This window comes from Silene latifolia, chromosome X (genome assembly GCF_048544455.1).
Source record: "Silene latifolia isolate original U9 population chromosome X, ASM4854445v1, whole genome shotgun sequence".
Taxonomy (NCBI): domain Eukaryota; kingdom Viridiplantae; phylum Streptophyta; class Magnoliopsida; order Caryophyllales; family Caryophyllaceae; genus Silene; species Silene latifolia.
The window spans coordinates 239,468,466-239,488,092 of record NC_133537.1 but is presented as its reverse complement, the minus strand read 5'-3'; the positions used below and the strand labels follow the sequence as shown (position 1 = coordinate 239,488,092).

The 19,627-nt window shown below is 38.9% G+C and overlaps 1 protein-coding gene across 2 annotated transcripts in view; it reads left to right on the top strand.

The window, feature by feature from the left end:
* The first annotated feature begins 1,599 nt into the window (after positions 1-1,599).
* The window catches only part of LOC141623855 (protein DESIGUAL 2-like), a 76,127-nt gene continuing 58,099 nt past the window's right edge, over positions 1,600-19,627 (top strand). For both annotated transcript variants that reach the window (XM_074440002.1, XM_074440003.1), the window contains exons 1-2: positions 1,600-1,870; positions 2,451-2,656. In XM_074440002.1, the coding sequence (XP_074296103.1) occupies positions 1,772-1,870; positions 2,451-2,656 (305 nt within the window). In that variant the 5' untranslated portion in view covers positions 1,600-1,771. The remainder of the gene's footprint in view (positions 1,871-2,450; positions 2,657-19,627) is intronic.

The window sequence follows — 19,627 nt, the reverse complement described above, 5'->3', positions numbered from 1 at the left end:
TTGTTTTTATATCCATATCGGTATCCTTTTAAAGTTATTACTTTTAAATTTTAGGGTAAGGTTATGGAAATACTCCAAACTATTAGCCGCCTTCTCAAAATACTCCAAACTTTAGTTTAACTCACAATAAATCATACTATTGACACTCTCTTCTCATATTACACTCTTTAACCGGTTACCTGTGTAACAAGTCAATTCCTCCATTCTTTTTACAAAGCTACCCATGAACCACCCTACTCAGCCGTATCGTCACCACACCACTGACATAATCGCCGCCATCCCACCCATCAACACCTACACCCAACTTACGGACCATTGACGGAGGGGCACACGATGACAACGACAATGATGCAATGAGGCAACGCACGTGAGGATGCAAGAGTCGGAGTCGTGGTGCATCGTCGATGGCAAGAAAGCGAGGCAGAAGAGGTCGTTGCCTCTTTTTATAGATTGAAACAACTCAAACAAGGGAGAAGAGAAGGCGATTGGGTTTATGTACTACATCATAATCCATTTGAGATTTGAGAGTGTACCATGACAACTTTTAGGATAAATCACAAAATGAAGAAAACATTTAAGATAAATCACAAAATCACAAAATCAAAATCAAGTAGTATCACAATCCAAAAGTTATGGTGAAAAAGTTGTTGGTTTTCAGTCCAACAAGACTCATGCGCATCTCAACAATGGCAGCAACGAAGTTATTCTCGTCTTTCGTTAACAATAGTTGGATCATCGGAGGATGGCGGTTATGGTGTTGGTTGTGTGAATGGTAGTGTTGGTTTAGTCAATGGTGGTTTAATTGGTAGAAGATGGCGGCAGTTGTGGATGTCTACGGTGGTGAATGGTGGTTGAAGTGGTCTAGGTGGTTGAGTTAGGTGTGAGGTTATGAGTTTATGACTGATGATTGGGACTTGGAGGGTGATGTAATGGTAGTAACCGGACAAATTAATATTCTAACTTGATTTTACAGGTTAAAACGGGGCTAGTATAGTACGGGAAGAGAGGCTCAATAGTATAGTTTATTGCGAGTTAATTTAAAGTTTAGAGTATTTTAAGAAGGGGGTCAATAGTTTGGAGTATTCTCGTTAAATAACCCTAAGTTTTATCCATTATGGTAATACAATTTCATCAAAATCCGACTTTGTATTTACAAGGCGGAAATTTTAGAAGGACAAACTACTAAAACAGCTAGGCGAACAAATAAAGAAAAATTCAAAAATTTAAACTAAAACCGTCAAAATTTCCGTTGCTCTAGGTAGAAGTGGTAAGCGCTCCCGCTAAACCTCCTAAGTTCCGTCATTGTCTACATTCATTATTCATACGTATATTTTCTAACAATTGGTCTCCTTTGTGACGGGTTGCCATTTGTGGCGGATATTTTGTGAGATAAAATGGTAACAAAATGGGTTAGTGGAGAAAGAAGACCACATGAATAGTGTTGCAGAGAGAGAAAAAGTGGGTACATTGTGAGGTAAAGTGGTATCCGTCACAAGCTTGTGACGGATATGTCATGCCTTCAATGAGAATTTGTGATTTTCTAAACTTAAAAGAAGTAGAAAAGAAAAAGGTAAAGCTGAAACAGTAGCGCTTTAGCTCTTCAAGTAGTGTGAACAAACCAAGCCTTTCTTGACTTAATTTATCTTCTCATCACGTTCTCGGTTCACACATCACTGCATATATAGCTTATACTTGTCCCTTTTACTTTGCTTCACTTCTATAAAACTCATCATCTTTATTCATAAGTTAGGTGTTGAGCCTCTTTAAACAAATGGCAAAAATTGTAGGATTCTTTGTGTGTCTCTTGATCATTGCTTTGGATATCGGTGCTGGGATTTGCGGCATTGAAGCAGAAATGGCTGCCGATAAGGTACTTCGTAAATTAAGTCTCCTAAGTTGTTATCAAATTAGACCATCTTACATAATAATTTGAATTTATCAAAACGGATTATTATCATTGCTAATCTATCGTGTTCAATCTTGTAGCGAGACTGTTATTTGTTAAGATTGTATATAAACTGTTTCTGTTAGAATTTGGGCAGCGGAAGTATCGTGGACCCAAATGTCACGATCATTTATATAAATTGGAGTGATACACTTTTATAATTTTGGGGGAGGATATAAGAGAGTTAATCTCATATATATGGTGAGACCTTGTAGCTCTCAATTCAATGAGAGCACAAGACTACACAATATAACACAATTTACATAAGCCTACTTAAGTGACTTCAAACTTTCCTTAGCAACTAATGCATATGCTCATTATAACTCCCTCTTAGTTTTATTACAACTAATGTAACTTAAAAAGTTAAGTTATACAATTAAGTGTCAAATTTCAACTGTTTCAGATGACAGTCATATTTGACAAACAAAAACGTCATATATATAAAAACGGAGGGAGTATTATACAGAAGTTGATTTGAGTGTAATGTGGTAATTTAAATGAGCAGGTAAAGCATTTGAAGTTGTGGATTTTTGAGTGTAGAGATCCAAGTAACGAGGCATTTAAATTTGGGGTAGCCGCAGCAGGGCTTATGGCATTGGCCCATATTATAGCTAACCTATTTGGTGTTTGCTTCTGCTTTTTCTCCAACTCCGACCACCATAAGGCTTCCCCAAATCGCCAATTAACCACCGCATGCCTCATTTTGTCTTGGTAAGCTACTTTCTTGCAAATTTTTCTATATCGTTCTCCTCCACAATTTTACTGTGAGATGTTTTTGATTTTTTTTTTCTCGAGAATGTTAGGACGTGATTTAGTGGGGACGTAATTGAACAAATCTCGTGACGACTATCTCATATGCCCGTACGTAGAACTTTTTTTTCCAAAGTAAGACTTTTAACCAAACTAATACACGCGTTAGTTAGTGTGCATTTCAAAATATATGCTCTCAATAAATACACATCGTCACTTTTTTTATACGTCGCCACTATCTCATATGCTCTCAATAAAACTTTCTTACACATCGCGGAATTGTTAAAAGTTTCAACGAACACGACATGACAACCTAGCGACAACTAGCTTAAAAATGAAGTTTTCTTTGTAAGTGATTCTAGATATGTGCTTGAATGCCATTACATTTTGTTGAGTAGTCATGAAATAGATTAAGACCAACATCAAGGGTACCATTAAGATAGCATAGTACAAGCTTGAGGGCCTGCAAATGAAACCTAGTAGGCTTATGCATGATTGTGAGAGCTTAGACAGCGGATGCAGCATCGGGACGTGTCAACGACAAGTATTGGAGACCACCAACAAGAGTTCGAAAGCTAGTAGGGTCCGGAAGAGGGTCACCACAGTGAAGCGAGCGATGATCAGTGGAGTCCATAGGCGTGGAAACAGGCTTCAAACCCGGCATGTTGGCACGATTTAGAAGTTATTAAATGTACCGTGCTTACACAAGAATAGACCCCATTTAGTATGGTGAACTTCAACACCAAACAAATAAGAGAGTGAGCCAATGTCCTTGAGCGAGAAGCAAACAGACTGGTCAGTGATATAGCGTTGAACCGTGGCAGAGCATGCACCTGTGAGAATTATCTCGTCTACATATAGGCAAGCACATAAACATGCTTACTAGCGTGACAAATAAATAGAGAAGTATCGCAAACCGAGTAAAACCAACACTTTGGAGATACGAGCGAAGCTCTGTGTACCAAACTCGAGAAGCTTGTTGTAGACCATAAATGGCCTTGCGAAGACGACAAACATGGCTAGGTTTTCCAGGATCATCAAAGCCAGTGGGTTGAGTCATATACACGGCATCAGATATTGTGCCTTGAAGAAACGCATCATTGACGTCCAGTTGTCGAAGCACCCAATTCTTGGTGACAACAAGACTAAGCAAAACTCGGACCGTGGCAGGTTTAACTACGGGGCTAAATATTTTGTTATAGTCAAAGCTAGGTCTCTGGTTGAATTCTTTAGCAACTAAGCGGGCTTTGTGTTAGATGAGGGTGCCATCGGGGTTACATTTGGTTCGAAAAATCCATTTGCATCCCACTAAATTCTGGTCAGGAGAAGGGGGGAAAGATCCCAAGTTTGATTGGCAACGAAGGCATCGAATTGGGTTTGTATAGCTTGACGTCACGCGGGTTGAGAGAGGGTCTACTTAACGGTGTTGTGTTCAGTGAAGGAGAGTTCAGAGTTCAGCATTGAGGTTAAGGCGATCGATGGGTTTGTAAATACCATGGAAGGCACATGTGGAATAGTGTCGAGGGGGAGGAGGTTGGGGTGGTTTGGCGGTGTGTGGAGAGGCAGTGGCAGTGGGAGGCATGTTAGGGGCAGATGGAGGGGTAACAGGTATGGCTGGCGTGGCAGGAGTCGACGGCTAGGCACAGGAGGTAGGAGACACCATGGGGAGGAGGTAGGAGACACCATGGGGATTGTGAAGGGCCACTAGGCCTCGATGGCGTCTGTGGTAAGACTAGACGTGGGTTTGGAGAGGGAGGTGGCGAATGGGTAAGTACCATCAAGAAAGCGCACATGACGTGACGAGTAGACATGATTCGTGGTAAGGTCAAAACACAAGTAGGCCTGTTGACTAGGGGAGTAGCCAACAAACGCGCAAGCAATGGAGCGGGGGTCACGTTTTTGTGAGGTGTAGGGATGGAGTTATGGATAGCACAAGAAACCAAAGTTGCATAGGTGGTGATATTTAAGAGACTGACCAAAAAATTTGGAATAGGGAGTGGAATGATTTAGGGGGTGGTAGGAAGACGATTGATGAGATATACAGTGGTTTGAAAGGCATGTGGCCAATAATGGTGAGGTGGGAGGAGTGAGTGAGTAGAGTGAGACCTGTACGTGTCAATGATGTGACGATGTCAACGTTCCGCATATCCATTGTATTCGGGAGTATGCAAGGTTGGGTTGGCGGGTTAAAAAATGAGGCAGGGGGCCGTGGTTGATAAAAAGACTGAGTGGTGGGTCGTGGTTGGTAGGCTGGTTTGGGGATTGATATGGGCTGGTAATATGGGCGGTGGTTGTTTAGATTAGCGATGGTAGGATGGTAAAGTGTGGGATTACGCACCAATTAGGATATTGATTTCTATGTTAATGAGTTTCTTATGAAGTCCGGGAAAGAAGATCGGGGTCTCACGAGCATGAATTGCATCAATGACAGATTGATAACGAGGATTGTCAATACTCTTAAGGATACGGTCCGTGATATCTTCGTTGGACATGGGCTGCAAAGTAGAGCAAGTTCATCGGTAATTGACTTAATTTGATTCCTAAAATCGGAAACAGAGGTTGAGCCTTTAGTGAGGTTACGGAGTTTGAATTTGAGTTGTTTGATATGACCATGGGAAGGTACGACATAGGTTGTTGCAAGGATATCACATGCTTCCTTAGTGGTGGTGGCTACGAGGATGAGGGAACCAACGGGTGGGGTAGGGTGCTAGCCACATAGCCAAAGAGGAACTTGTCTTGCTTGAACCAAGATTTGAATGCGGGATTGTCAGATGTAATGCCGGTAGCACTTGTGAGTTCCTTGGCCGGAAAGGAAACGTGTCATCGACGTACTCATAAAGATCTATCACAGCCAAGGAGATGCGATTTAAAGCCTCCATTATTGGTAGTTTGAGCCGGTCAATTTCTCGAACGAGTTGATGTTGATGAGAAGTAAGGGTTTTGAGGCTTCATATTTGTTGGGAATAGTGTGAGATCTTTGTTGGGAATAGTGTGAGACGAGGTCATATTGACAGGAAAAAAAAAAGTAAAAAAAAGGTGCTAGATACCATGTACGGGAGAGATTTCATCAATGTTAAACACAAGTATTTATATAAGAGATGTGCATCTAACCTACGTAACTTAAGGGAAGTACAACCAAAATAAAATTGGTAAAAAAATCCAAGAATATAATCTAATAAGCTGGAAATTAGGAAACACTAACTAATTCTAAGATTTGGAAATATGCACACAATAATAACTAGATATGGAAGCATCTTTATCACTTCCTAGTTATTTCATTCCCTTTTTGTTTAATTTAGTATTGTTATATGTTTTCATTTAAAATGTTGACAAAAGTCAAAGTCATGAATGATTTATGATTAAAGGTTGCCACCAAATCATTGTCAAGATGCAAGCGTGTTTCTAAGCACTTGAATGATCACAAATTCATTAACCATACGAGCATTGTTGCTTAAACGCTCAACTTCGTTCTTAAGCTAGTTGTTGTTAAGTTGTTACATGGTGTTTCGTTGATACTTTTAATAGTGTCACCACATGTACAGTGGCTTTAAACCTATACTATTGTATAACTTGCCATGAGAGGAATACAACACGCGCAAAAATCACGCGAAACGGTGGTGAGACAAAGGAGAACGGTTAAATCAGAGTTGAGACACGTGAATGGCAAGGAGATAGGAAAAGCATTAATGCTTGGTGGAAAGCGCTAGTTTGTTTTTTTTTTTTTTTGGTTGAACGAAGCGCGCACTTAGTCGCATTACAATAGGGGGAGGGGGAATCGAACCTGAAACTTATTGTCCAGGATACCTCCGTCTTAACCACTAGACTAAGACATCTTCGGTAAGCGCTAGTTTGTTTTAACAACATGAAATGAATAACTTAAAATATCCCAAGCGTTATAGGTTACAGAGTAAGTTGTTTGACTAAATAGCACCAGAAACCCGATTACCAAATCTAGTGCTAGAAAGCCAAACCTAGAAAAGACATAAATATAAATTAATATTAAGACTACAATAATTAATAGTGTAGCGAAGGCAGGATGGTGGAAGACGCCAGATTGACTACGAGGGTTTGTCCCAGCATCATCGGCACGGAAGACCTCCAAATATCGTCAATATATGTGAATCGCAGAGTGACAATAACAAGATGTACTTATGCTCTTGCGAAAAGAGCGTAGAAAGACAAGATGAATCACAAAATGACGAAGTCTGCCATCAATGAAGATGAATTTCCTACATCTTAGTGATCGAATCCTTTGATCGTAGAATCAACGGACCAAAAAATCTAGCATGCAGATAATTGGGAACAAAGATAGTCCCTCAACCAATCGACCATCAACCAAATTATGATTTAGAAAAACCACTTGAAGTCAATCTCGGGTGAAACCAACACGAACCCAATAGCACACCATCCCTACGTCATCAAAACCATTTATTCGACATTAAATATCCCTAAAAAGACGACAACCAACACAAGAAAAACAACAGAGACTCCTATGTGAGAAAATTATTAGGACAAACAAGCTAACTATTAAAAGAAATTAAGATGACATAAGGTTATGAAAAGGGACCACCACCTTTAATCCAACCATCCGCAGTGAAGAGCCCATCATACAACTGCACATAAACTCATAGACCCTAAAAACACAATTAAATGCAGGATTACGACAACAATGAAATGAAAAGATGAAATCCGACAAATTAGCTTCTTTCTTTATCCAACAAATGACCCAGCCAACAAGAAAGCCGCCATAAAGGACAAAACCCAGGAGATCCGCGACGGGCCGAAATCTAACAGAAACGCACATGAATGCACCAAAAGCCGATAGATACAACAACAACAGAACCAACGCGGACAAAAGAGATAACAATCCAATAGGCGGGGGGAAGGGGCGAGAGACAGGGGAACGTCGCTTCGAACGGTCTGACCCATAAACTTAAAACACATCAACGGACCACATCATGGTCTGACTGCTAAACCTAGGGAGGTGAGGGAGGGGGCAAGGGGTTTGGGATACACCTCCCTAGTTACATGTACGTATAACGGTGATCAAAGAAGATGGGGATAAAGAGGATTAGGAGGAAGGCAAGCCCACACCTCGAACAAACCTTAAAAGCAAGATAATCGAACGTTGAAATCAAGAAGATTTCGGAAATCGCCAAATTTAGAGTAATTAAAAACACAAAATCGGGGAAGATTGGTTAAATGAGGATGAGAGATAAGTCACGGAGATAGGCCACAAGATGGCTGGCGACCCTCTAGGTATAAGCATGGACAAGAGGGAGAAAGGGGGTGGTGGTGGTGCCAAGGTTTATTATTTAGGCGTGGTTTTTTTAGAACTGGGAGAGAATTTTAGAGAGAGAAATATGAGATTATAAAAATTTTGAAAGCGCTAGTTGAACTACCGATTTTACATAATCATCCTATCGTCATTAAAGTATTAACATAAAAATGTTCATTTGATACTTGAAGTAGTGATTTATCCTAAAATAGTTAAATCGCTACTTGAAGTAGTTATTTGCCTAATATTTTGTAACACCCAAACTATCCGGCCAAGATAATTGGAGTGTTACCATCTCGGTTTCCCGAGGTAGTGTTTCAAAACTCCAATCAAAGAACATTTTATTAATGTAAGGTTTAATGAAATACATAAACGTAAACAAATGAATAAATAAAATACAACTCGTGACATCTATACTATTCTAGCCAACTACACTTGTCTCGTGATATCATCAAGCTCGTCCCGTCTCCCATGTACTATCCAAATAACCTGTACTTAACCTGTCCCCATATGACCAAAGGATATCATATGGATCGATACAGGATACCCAAAAGAGATAGGTGATAATACACAGACACAACAAACGTCAATTTCATTAAATAACTAATGTGTGACTCGACTCGAGTGTGTGAACATACAACATGACTATGATATGAATGAACCACCATCAACAACCACCACCACGGTACCGGGACACACCCAGACATACCGACAACCACACTGGTACCGGGACACGCCCAAACATACCGATAACCACACTGGTACCGGGACACGCCCAGACATACCAACAATTACAAACAGGTACCGGGACACGCCCAGACGTACCGGGTCCGGAAGCCAACCGGATCCCCTGCCAAACATCGTGTCTCAACCACACGAGTCCCTCCGTAACTCAAGCCATTAATGTGCACATCCCTCTTGGAGTGGGAAGCTCCAAGAGGCGACTTAAGCGCAAGACGGTCTCCCAACCGTCTTACGTCTCCAAAACAATTAACCAATCAAACCACCACGTCCTCCGACATACAAGACAAGACAACAAATACGATATACCATATAACATGCCAATTACCGACTCACTCAATGTAGATGAATGATAAAAGACTCATTTTATAAATAAATGCAACAATGAAACTGAGTAGGATAAACCTACCTCACAGCAAATCCACATAGGCAATCCGTCACACAAACTGGGCCCGTCTCGTAAAACCGTCTCACAAAATCCATTTTCTAAAATACGATAATAATACAAATACAAATACGTATAAATATACCAATCTAATACATATATGAATACTTACAAACATGCTAATCTAATACGTATACGAATACGTATACAACTAATTAAACTCGTCTTATACATTTACCCAAAACCCGACTCAGACTCAACCGCCACCACCACCCACTGCCGCCACCGTGGCCACCACCACCAGCCACGGTGGACCACGGCCGGCAGCAGCCACGACCCATAACAATGACAACCACACGACAACCACAACAACCCCCACACCCGACACCCTTCCACTTTCACCACACAAACCACCAACCGTGGCCACCACCGGCCACGACCGACCTTACCAACACCTCCACCTTGACCCCCAACCTGAGTCGGAACCAACCCTCCATGACAACCACCAGAACACGACACTAGCCACAACAAAAAACCCACACATACCCTAACCCGCACCCGTACACCCCCCTTTCTACCCCAGATCCCAACCACCACAGCCACTTTACCCACTATCCAAGACCACCATTGGCTCCTCCTCACTACCCTGAACACAACCCACCCAAGGTCCACCCAAAACAACCACAAATAGTGGGTCAAAAATGCATCTTAAGACCGTCGCACAAAACAGATATAAACATGTATATTAACTCGGTCAAACCCTTATTTGGGTGGTCAACGGCCGTTAATATGTGGTCAATGTGTGGGAAATAATCTGTATACTTCCCTTAAACTAGAAGGATTATAATGAGTTTAACAATGATGATCAATGGTCATAAACAAAATACATAAACAAAGTATAAAGGATTAAGAATTAACCTTCGGTCCTAGCAAAATTGGCCTAAGAACAATATCAAAATTGATATTCGCCTATTAGTTGCACCCAAGACGATCTGAGATATGCCCCTTTGATTATGCTAGAAATCGATCTAAATTTTTTTGTAAAATTTAGTTGTTTTTGTGTTTTGTGATGAGAGAGAGGAGGCAAGGTCAAGAAAAAGCATTAGGGTAGAAATAATTCTCTCCCTTTCTTTTTATACTGACCGAATTATCGAGTTAATTAGGAAAAAAATAATACTTTCCTAATTTTCGGCCATCAGACCGAAATAAGGACTATCAGCTCCTTATTTTTGGTCTTTCCAAAAATATATAATATGTGTTGAATTGTCATCTAGTGAGGATCGAACCCATGACCTCTTGGTATGTGTACCCTCACTATTACCACTATAACACATTCATCTTGTTGATATTAAATATAACTGATTATATTTAATTATGAATTAACAGATTAATTCGTCCAAGCTAACATTATATATATATTTAATTAAATATAACTTATTATATTTAATTTACGAATTGACAGTTAATTCGTCTCAACTAATATTATTTAATTTTCATTAAATAATTATCTCATCAACACATCGACTAACTTTTTAGTCATTTTGGGCATCAATGTGATTATATTTCTATAACCACATTTCTCAAACACATCTTATAGGTGTGACCTTTAGGGACTAGTTGATCACCGCCATCTGTATGATAATAACGTCAAACTTTCTAGCAAGCCAACCGTTATTAGGTAAACGTTAATCAACTGATTAAATATACGAAGTATACCCTTGTGAACCTGTAAGAGATTTACAAATGTTATCACACTAATTTGTGGATGACACAAGCTCCAACAAACTCCCACTTGTCCTCACAAGTGTATGTGCGATAACCGATTCTCATATCCTATAAAATTTCTCCCACTCAATGTAAAACAATTTGCAAATCCGAATTCACAAAGGTCGTATTTTAAAAGCGATCAATATCAAGAGTGGTTTCCCGACTAGAGAGTAACTTAACTGATAAGCGAATCAACATTCGAGCATGGCCATGCATTTCAGTTACAACTCCTCGAGTGGCCCTGAGAAATAACTATACCTGATAAGGGTTGGATATTTTCCTCAACTCGAATCCTGCAGATGTAAGCACGGTATGAAATGACCCGAAAAAATCTACTTAGCCTCCGATTCACGGCACCGTGAGAAAGAAACCAAAGTCACCCAAAAACTGCCTTAATCTCAAGAGACAGTCGATAGTCAAAAGAATCGACTCTAGGAACACAATGGATGTCCTATCCACGACCTGGCACCGAATGTTTTTAAACATTTAGGACTCCATTACGTTGTCACAAAAAGTTGTCCTACGAGGTATCGTCATAATCTCGTATCTGTGATCGATCAGTCAACCGTTTGACTTATGGCTCGTTGAACCCACCATCAATCGACTGCACAATATAATAGCCGGAGTTATCAGCTCACATTGGCGATTACGGACCAAAAAAAATATAATGTAATTCAGTTCACTTTGTGGCGTTCAATGTTGTCAGTACAATCCACATGAAAAACAAAATATTATATATATAAAACGATGAAGTTAATAATAGTATATGAAAAAGATAATGTATCAAATCCATAATCAAGTACTACAACTCAGGAACATGTTTAATTCCCATGGAATTAACATGCCCTACATGCTTATCATAATTCAACGGTTCAGTAGTAGAATCTGCTACAACACACTAAGAGTGAAGACGAACCGGACTGAGATCCGTTTGGAAGCTAGCATATGCGTAACCGGTTGCGCATAGCTTAGTATCTCCTCCATAAGTCAATACCCAATCCTTAGTCCTCCGTAGGTACCTGGATTCTTTTGGTACCGACTCGTCATACTCAATGCATGTGCCACGTCTGGACGTGTGCATATCATGGCATACATGATTGATCCTATAGCTGATGCATAAGGAACACGATTCATGCGTTCAACCCCTTCAGGCGTCGTGGGTGACTGAGACTTGCTCAACTACATCCGAGTCGTCATTGGAAGGTTCCCCTTCTTGGAGTTGGTCATGCTGAACCTCTCAAGAACCTTATCCAAATAAGACTCCTGACTAAGTGATAACGTCCGTCGTGATCTATCTCGGTAGATACGGATTTCCAAAATACGCTGTGCCTCACCCAGATCTTTCATCTGGAAATGGTTCTTCAACCATTCTTTAACCGAAGATAGGAGAGGAATGTCATTCCCAATCAAGAGTATGTCATCGACATATAATATCAAGAATACAATCTTGCTCCCACTCGACTTGATATATAAGCATGGTTCTTCGACCGATCGAGTGAAACCATACTCTTTTATCACTTGGTCGAAACGATGATTCCAACTCCGAGGGCTTGCTTAAGTCCATAAATGGAACGCTTAAGCTTGCATACTTTCTTAGGATGTTTAGGATCTATGAAACCTTCGGGTTGCACCATGTACAACTCTTCCTCCAAATAACCGTTTAAGAAGGCGGTTTTCACATCCATTTGCCAAATCTCATAATCATGAAATGCGGCAATCGCTAAGATTATCCGAATGGAACGTAACATGACTACAGGTGCAAAAATCTCATCATAATGCAATCCTTGCACTTGAGTGAAACCTTTTGCCACAAGTCGTGCCTTATAGATATCTGGTTGCGCGTCTACAGAACGCTTTATTTTGTAAAGCCATTTGCACTGTAGAGGTTTTACCTTATTAGGTAAATCAACTAGATCCCATACGTTATTCTCATACATGGAGTCCATCTCGGATTGCATGGCTTCGAGCCATAGCTTTGAGTTGGAACAGGCCATAGCACCTTTATAGGTTGCGGGTTCATTACTTTCTAGAAGTAAAACCTCATTCTCCTCGACCATACCAATGTATCTGTCCGGAGGATGAGAGTCTCTACCCGACCTCCTAGGTTCCTCAGGAATATTAGCCGTATCATCAGTTGGAGGTACAGCTTCCTCCATTTGTTCCTCGGTTGTTGGTTCTGGAATCTACGACAGCTCGAAGGTTCTATTACTCGACTTGTTCTCGAGAAATTCTTTCTCTAAGAACGTCGCACTAGCCGCAACAAAAACTCGATGTTCGGTAGGCGAATAGAAGTAATGACCAAATGTTCCTTTTGGATAACCTATAAAGTATGTCTTGACCGATCGCGGGCCGAGCTTATCCTCGTGTCTCCACTTGACATAAGCCTCGCAGCCCCAAACCCGAATAAAGGACAAGTTGGGGACCGTTCCTTTCCACATTTCATATGGAGTCTTGTCGACAGCTTTAGTCGGACTTCGGTTAAGTATAAGAGCAAACACAAAAAGAGCAAAACCCCATAATGAATCAGGCACTACCGTGTGAATCATCATGGATCGAACCATATCAAGTAAGGTTCGATTTCTCCGTTCGGACACACCATTTAATTGAGGTGTTCCAGGTGGAGTTAACTGTAGAACGATTCCACAGTCTTTAAGGTGTTGATCAAACTCATTTGAAAGATATTCGCCACCCCGATCTGAACGGAGTGCTTTAACCTTTCTACCCAGTTGGTTCTGTACCCTGTTCTGGTATTCCTTGAATTTCTCAAAGGACTCACTTTTATGCTTCATTAAGTAGACATATCCGTATCTATTTAAATCGTCCGTGAAAGTGATAAAATATCTATAGTCATCTCTAGCGGTAATTGACATAGGTCCACAAACATCAGTATGTATGAGTCCTAATAGGTCACTAACGCATTCATTCCACCCTTTGAAGGAAATTCGAGTCATCTTGCCAATGAGACATGATTCACACGTGCCATATGTAGAAAATTCGAATGCGAGAATAGTCCCATTATCGACGAGTTTCTTTACACGTTTCTCATTTATGTGTCCCATTCTACAATGCCATAGATAGGTTTGATCTTTGTCACCAACCTTTAATTTCTTATTATTCACGTGTAATACTTCCGTGGTTTGATCTAAGATGTAAATTCCATTCATGGAAACTGCTTTGCCATAAATCATTTCATAAAAAGAAAATACAGCTATTATCCTTTATTGAAAATGCAATACCGTCTATATCAAGTACGGAGATAGAAATACAGTCCTTAGATAAACTGGGTACATAGTAACAGTTATATAAAATAACTCAAAACCACTAGGGAGTTGGATTACATATGTTCCCTTCGAGACTGCAGCAACTCGTGCTCCATTCCCGACTCGCAGGTCCACATCATCCTTTTTGAGAGGCATGATGTTCTTTAAGTCCTGCAAATAATTACACAGATGAGAACCACAACCAGTATCAAGTACCCAAGTTCTGAAACTTGCATGGTTAATCTCAATCATATGAATATGTCCGACGCGTCCTGCTTTTATGTCCTCACGGCACACGGGACAGTTCCTCCTCCAATGTCCAGTCTTGTGACAATGGTGGCACTCAATGTCACCGCCCTTGCTCTTTGTCTTGCCCTGTGAGTCACTAGTCTCACCAGGCGCACTCTTACCGTTTCCTGGCTTCTTAAACTTTGGCTTACCTACAGCTAGGTCGCCATGAGCCTTGCCCTTACCTTTACCTTTGTAAATCGTGAGAACATCCTGCTTCACGCTCCCACTCAATTTCATATCCTTCTCGGTCTGTACGAGAAGGGATTGTAGCTCATGAGGACTCCTTTTCAAGTCATTCATATAGTAGTTCGCCCTGAAAAGGGCAAAACCATCGTGAAGAGAATGAAGCATTCGGTCAATGATAATGCTCTCACCGATTTTACAATTCAAAGGCCTCCACTTCTCGACATTCTCAATCATGAGAAGAATGTGTGGGCTAACCGGTTGGCCCTTCTGGAGTTTCGCATCAAAGAAGCGACAGGTATGCTCATATGTAACGATTCTCGGTGCCTTTGAGAACTCGTTAGTGAGCGTGGTGAAAATCTTGTTTGCACCTTGGGAAATGAAGCTTCTCTGCAAATTGGTTTCCATTGCAAAGATGAGTACGTTCTTTATCGCACCCGCTTCCATAACGAAATCACTATAAGCGAGTGACTCGTTGACTCCTGCATTTGGGCCTGGGCTGACCGGTATTGGCTCAGTTAAATACCTGATCTTACCGTCGTCGAGAGAGGCATTCCGTAGTGCCGCCTCCCGATCCAAAAATTGGACCCATCATTCTTCAGTCGAGTGGACTGATTCATTTGGTCCATGAACATCTTAAGCCAGGACGAACGATCTAGTGTGGCACTAGGCATTGGGATTGCGTTATTTCCAGCCATTTGTTGTTACAGTATTATTGATAATAAACGTGTTCTACATCACGAAAGAAGAATAAAATAATAAGCATGTGCATCGTTTTTATTTTAAGTCTAATGAACTAATGTCATAACGCGAAGACTCAAAACATTTATACAATTGACCTCCCTCAAGAATTATATAAATGACCCCAAGACTCAATTCTCTGTAAATTGATAAGCTAACCTTTTAGCTAATTCTACCGTTAGAATTCTTGGTCGATAAATTTCTGTAAATTCTATCTATAGTCCATCATAATCACGAGAAACTCTTCGGACTATGATGTTGAGGTAAACTAAATCAACACAACTACTTACCCAACGTAGAAGGGGTCATATTAGGCCTACCGACGAAGAAGGGATTCATAGATGTTTGCCCTTATAAAGACTAATCTCAATTTCCGTTTTAGAGGAAGATCCCATCAACTTTATTTTAATTCATTTTAAGTGAACTATAATCTAGCATGCGAGGATGAATAAACTAAGGTGATGGCTTAAAGTCTGTGACATCTGCATGTCCATGAAAACTAACATACAACCTATATGAGTCAATTTTCATGCATTTTAGTAGTAGGTGGTTTGGTTTTAGGCGGAAAATGATGCAATTACTAACATGTGAATGAAACGCAATAATAATGAAAAACGTAAAAAAACAGTAAAAGTCCTAGTGTGGCCTATCCTATCAAAATGAACAATAAATACAAGTTTGGAATCCATCCTTGGACCCGAGAAGCTTGTCTTGATGTTCCATCTTGATCCATGTAGCGGGAGTGAGCTTGAATCTTCATCTTTAGTCTTCTTTGAAATTACAATAAATAAAATTACATAATTGACCTATTTATTACATTCTAATTTCAAAAACCCAAAACTAAAATAAAGGAGATTCGAGATCTCATAATTACATAAGAAATCATGTTTCCTTCATTACGAAAACATAATTTGACTAAGGCCACACTAAGTATTACAAATTACAACCGATTGCAAAAATAAATACGTAAATAAAATTCATTCATTCGATTCATTCAACAAAATTAAAAGCATCAACTAAAATAAATTAAACATACATAACACAATACATTAATTATGTTGATTAATTTATCCAAACCACCTATTTATATTAAATTAAGTGACAATTCCGCAATTTAATCACATTAATTTCATTTTTAATCCATATTAAACTTGTAATATGAATTCTATCCGTCAAAATTTTAAACTGCTTTAAAATAACTCGGTATCTTTAAATTGTGAACCGATTCACAATAACTAATTGGCCAAAATAAAATAAAAAAATAAAAACAAAATCCAATTTTTCTTCCTTTTGGGTCTCGGCAAAAAGGAAAACAATTTTTTTTTTTTTTTTATTTGTAAACTCAGCTCACGGCTGACAAAAAAAAACAGCCAATAATTTTTTTTTTTCGGAAATAAGGCAAAAACAAGGAAAGAAAAAACTTTCCTTTTCTTTTTCTTTTAGATTCGGCAAAAAGAAAAATAACCCAAAAAAAAAACAGTTTTTTTTTTTTTTTTTTTTATGAACACTGTTCACGGTGAACGATACCGAACAGAAAAAAAAAACAACAACAACTGCAAAAAAAAAAAACAACCGTCACAAAAAAACTTGCAGCAAGAATTGCCCTAAAACAAAACCGATGAAGAAAATGTTTACAGTTGCCATATAGAACATGATTTAGCAAGTGAATTAATGAACATGATTAATCTTATATGCTAAAACTATATAGCAAAAACAAGTTCTTGTCTCATCGACATGATTATTCCATTAACAATTTAATTTAATCCGAATTAAATCAAGGTATCTACAAATTCATTTTATTATCATCTTAACATATTAAAACAATAATTCATATGAATCAAATGGAAATAAATCATCAACAAAGGAAAAACAGGCCGGAAAAAAAATTCTCTCGGCACAAAAAAAATTTCAGCCGAAAACCCTAATTTTTTTTTTCGAAATCCCCATTGTTTACATACATATTTTATGAAAATCATCAAAATAAAATCGTGGCCTAATGCTCTGATACCACTTGTGGGAAATAATCTGTATACTTCCCTTAAACTAGAAGGATTATAATGAGTTTAACCATGATGATCAATGGTCATAAAAAAAATACATAAACAAAGTATAAAGGATTAAGAATTAACCTTCGGTCCTAGCAAAATTGGCCTAAGAACAATATCAAAATTGATATTCGCCTATTAGTTGCACCCAAGACGATCTGAGATATGCCCCTTTGATTATGCTAGAAATCGATCTAAATCTTTTTGTAAAATTTAGTTGTTTTTGTGTTTTGTGATGAGAGAGAGGAGGCAAGGTCAAGAAAAAGCATTAGGGTAGAAATAATTCTCTCCCTTTCTTTTTATACTAACCGAATTATCGAGTTAATTAGGAAAAAAATAATACTTTCCTAATTTTCGGCCATCAGACCGAAATAAGGACTATCAGCTCCTTATTTTTGGTCTTTCCAAAAATATATAATATGTGTTGAATTGTCATCTAGTGAGGATCGAACCCATGACCTCTTGGTATGTGTACCCTCACTATTACCACTATAACACATTCATCTTGTTGATATTAAATACAAATGATTATATTTAATTATGAACTAACAGATTAAGTCGTCCAAGCTAACATTATATATATTTAATTAAATATAACTTATTATATTTAATTTACGAATTGACAGTTAATTCGTCTCAACTAATATTATTTAATTTTCAATAAATAATTATCTCATCAACACATCGACTAACTTTTTAGTCATTTTGGGCATCAATGTGATTATATTTCTATAACCACATTTCTCAAACACATCCTATAGGTGTGACCTTTAGGGGCCAGTTGATCACCGCCATCTGTATGATAATAACGTCAAACTTTCTAGCAAGCCAACCGTTATTAGGTAAACGTTAATCAACTGATTAAATATACGAAGTATACCCTTGTGAACCTGTAAGAGATTTACAAATGTTATCACACTAATTTGTGGATGACACAAGCTCCAACACGGTGACGGGTCAAGGATGAGTCGGGGTCAAGGTGGGTCAACGGTTTGAATAAAATAATATAAAGGCTAGTATAAGACGGTTTACCTTACGATCTCAAGGCGGAGGGACAAAACACAATCTCTCTTTTCTTCTCTTTTTCACTCTTCTTTCTCTCTATGATTTCCCTCAATTTTGTGTGGTGGAAATGATGAATGAAATGATAAGGTGGGTGGATAAGGGATAAGGGAGTATCTATGTGGGGTGAGTGTAGTATAGGTGAGTGTATAAATACATGTATCTTATATTATTATATTATTATTATTACGTCTCAAGCCCAACTCGCTAAATACAATAAAATATTATTATATAATTATTAAATACGGAATATTACAATCTTCCTCCCTTAAAATAAACTTCGTCCCCGAAGTTTCACCTCACTCTTCCCTTTTCGACTATTTCCTCAAATCTCATGTGTACTCTCTTCCCAAAGTTCGGTGTTCAACTCTTACTACTTCCTCACAACTCTCACTATTTAATTTGCTCACATTTTGTACTTCCTTTTTCCTAAACTTCCGAGTTGTTACATTCACTCCCCCTAAAAGAGAACTTCGTCCCGAAGTTCAACTATCAACCTCAAAATACGATCAAATACACTTATTACTAAATTCAATAAATGACTATGTTCCGGGTTCAACACTCTCTCCTAGTTATTGTAAACCTATAAATGAATCACACATAGTTCTAATGCCATGATATAACCCTACTCTACGAGCTTCCCAAACGTCAAGGTACAAGGTTTAGCCCAGGGTTCGAAACCCTAATCCTATAACAACACCCAACTCAATTGGTTCTAAGTCTACGCATAAGGCTCAGGGTATAACTCGATCATTACTACACACACATATATATCACGTCTAATCCCATACATGCACCTGTATGCAAATCAAATATAAACATGCAGACTCTATGAAACAACCAAATGTTGCAACATCACTCATCATGTGACTCAACTATGCTCAACATTCTCGAGTTTTCCGGATACCATGCCACGCATATACCGCGTTAAATCTATCATATGATCGCACATGTGTTTCCAACATCCATTCCCATCTATTACCAACACTTCCGCTCATACGGAAGACCACAATCACAATCATGTAAACGACCACTACGCAACACATAACTTGCATTTATCATCTTACTTTTACGCAACGAAATGAACTCACGTCGATTAACACACATCAAACAAGGTTTTCACATCAATTCTATCATCAACCAACTCATGTCGAATCAACGATTTCCATTATTTGCAAA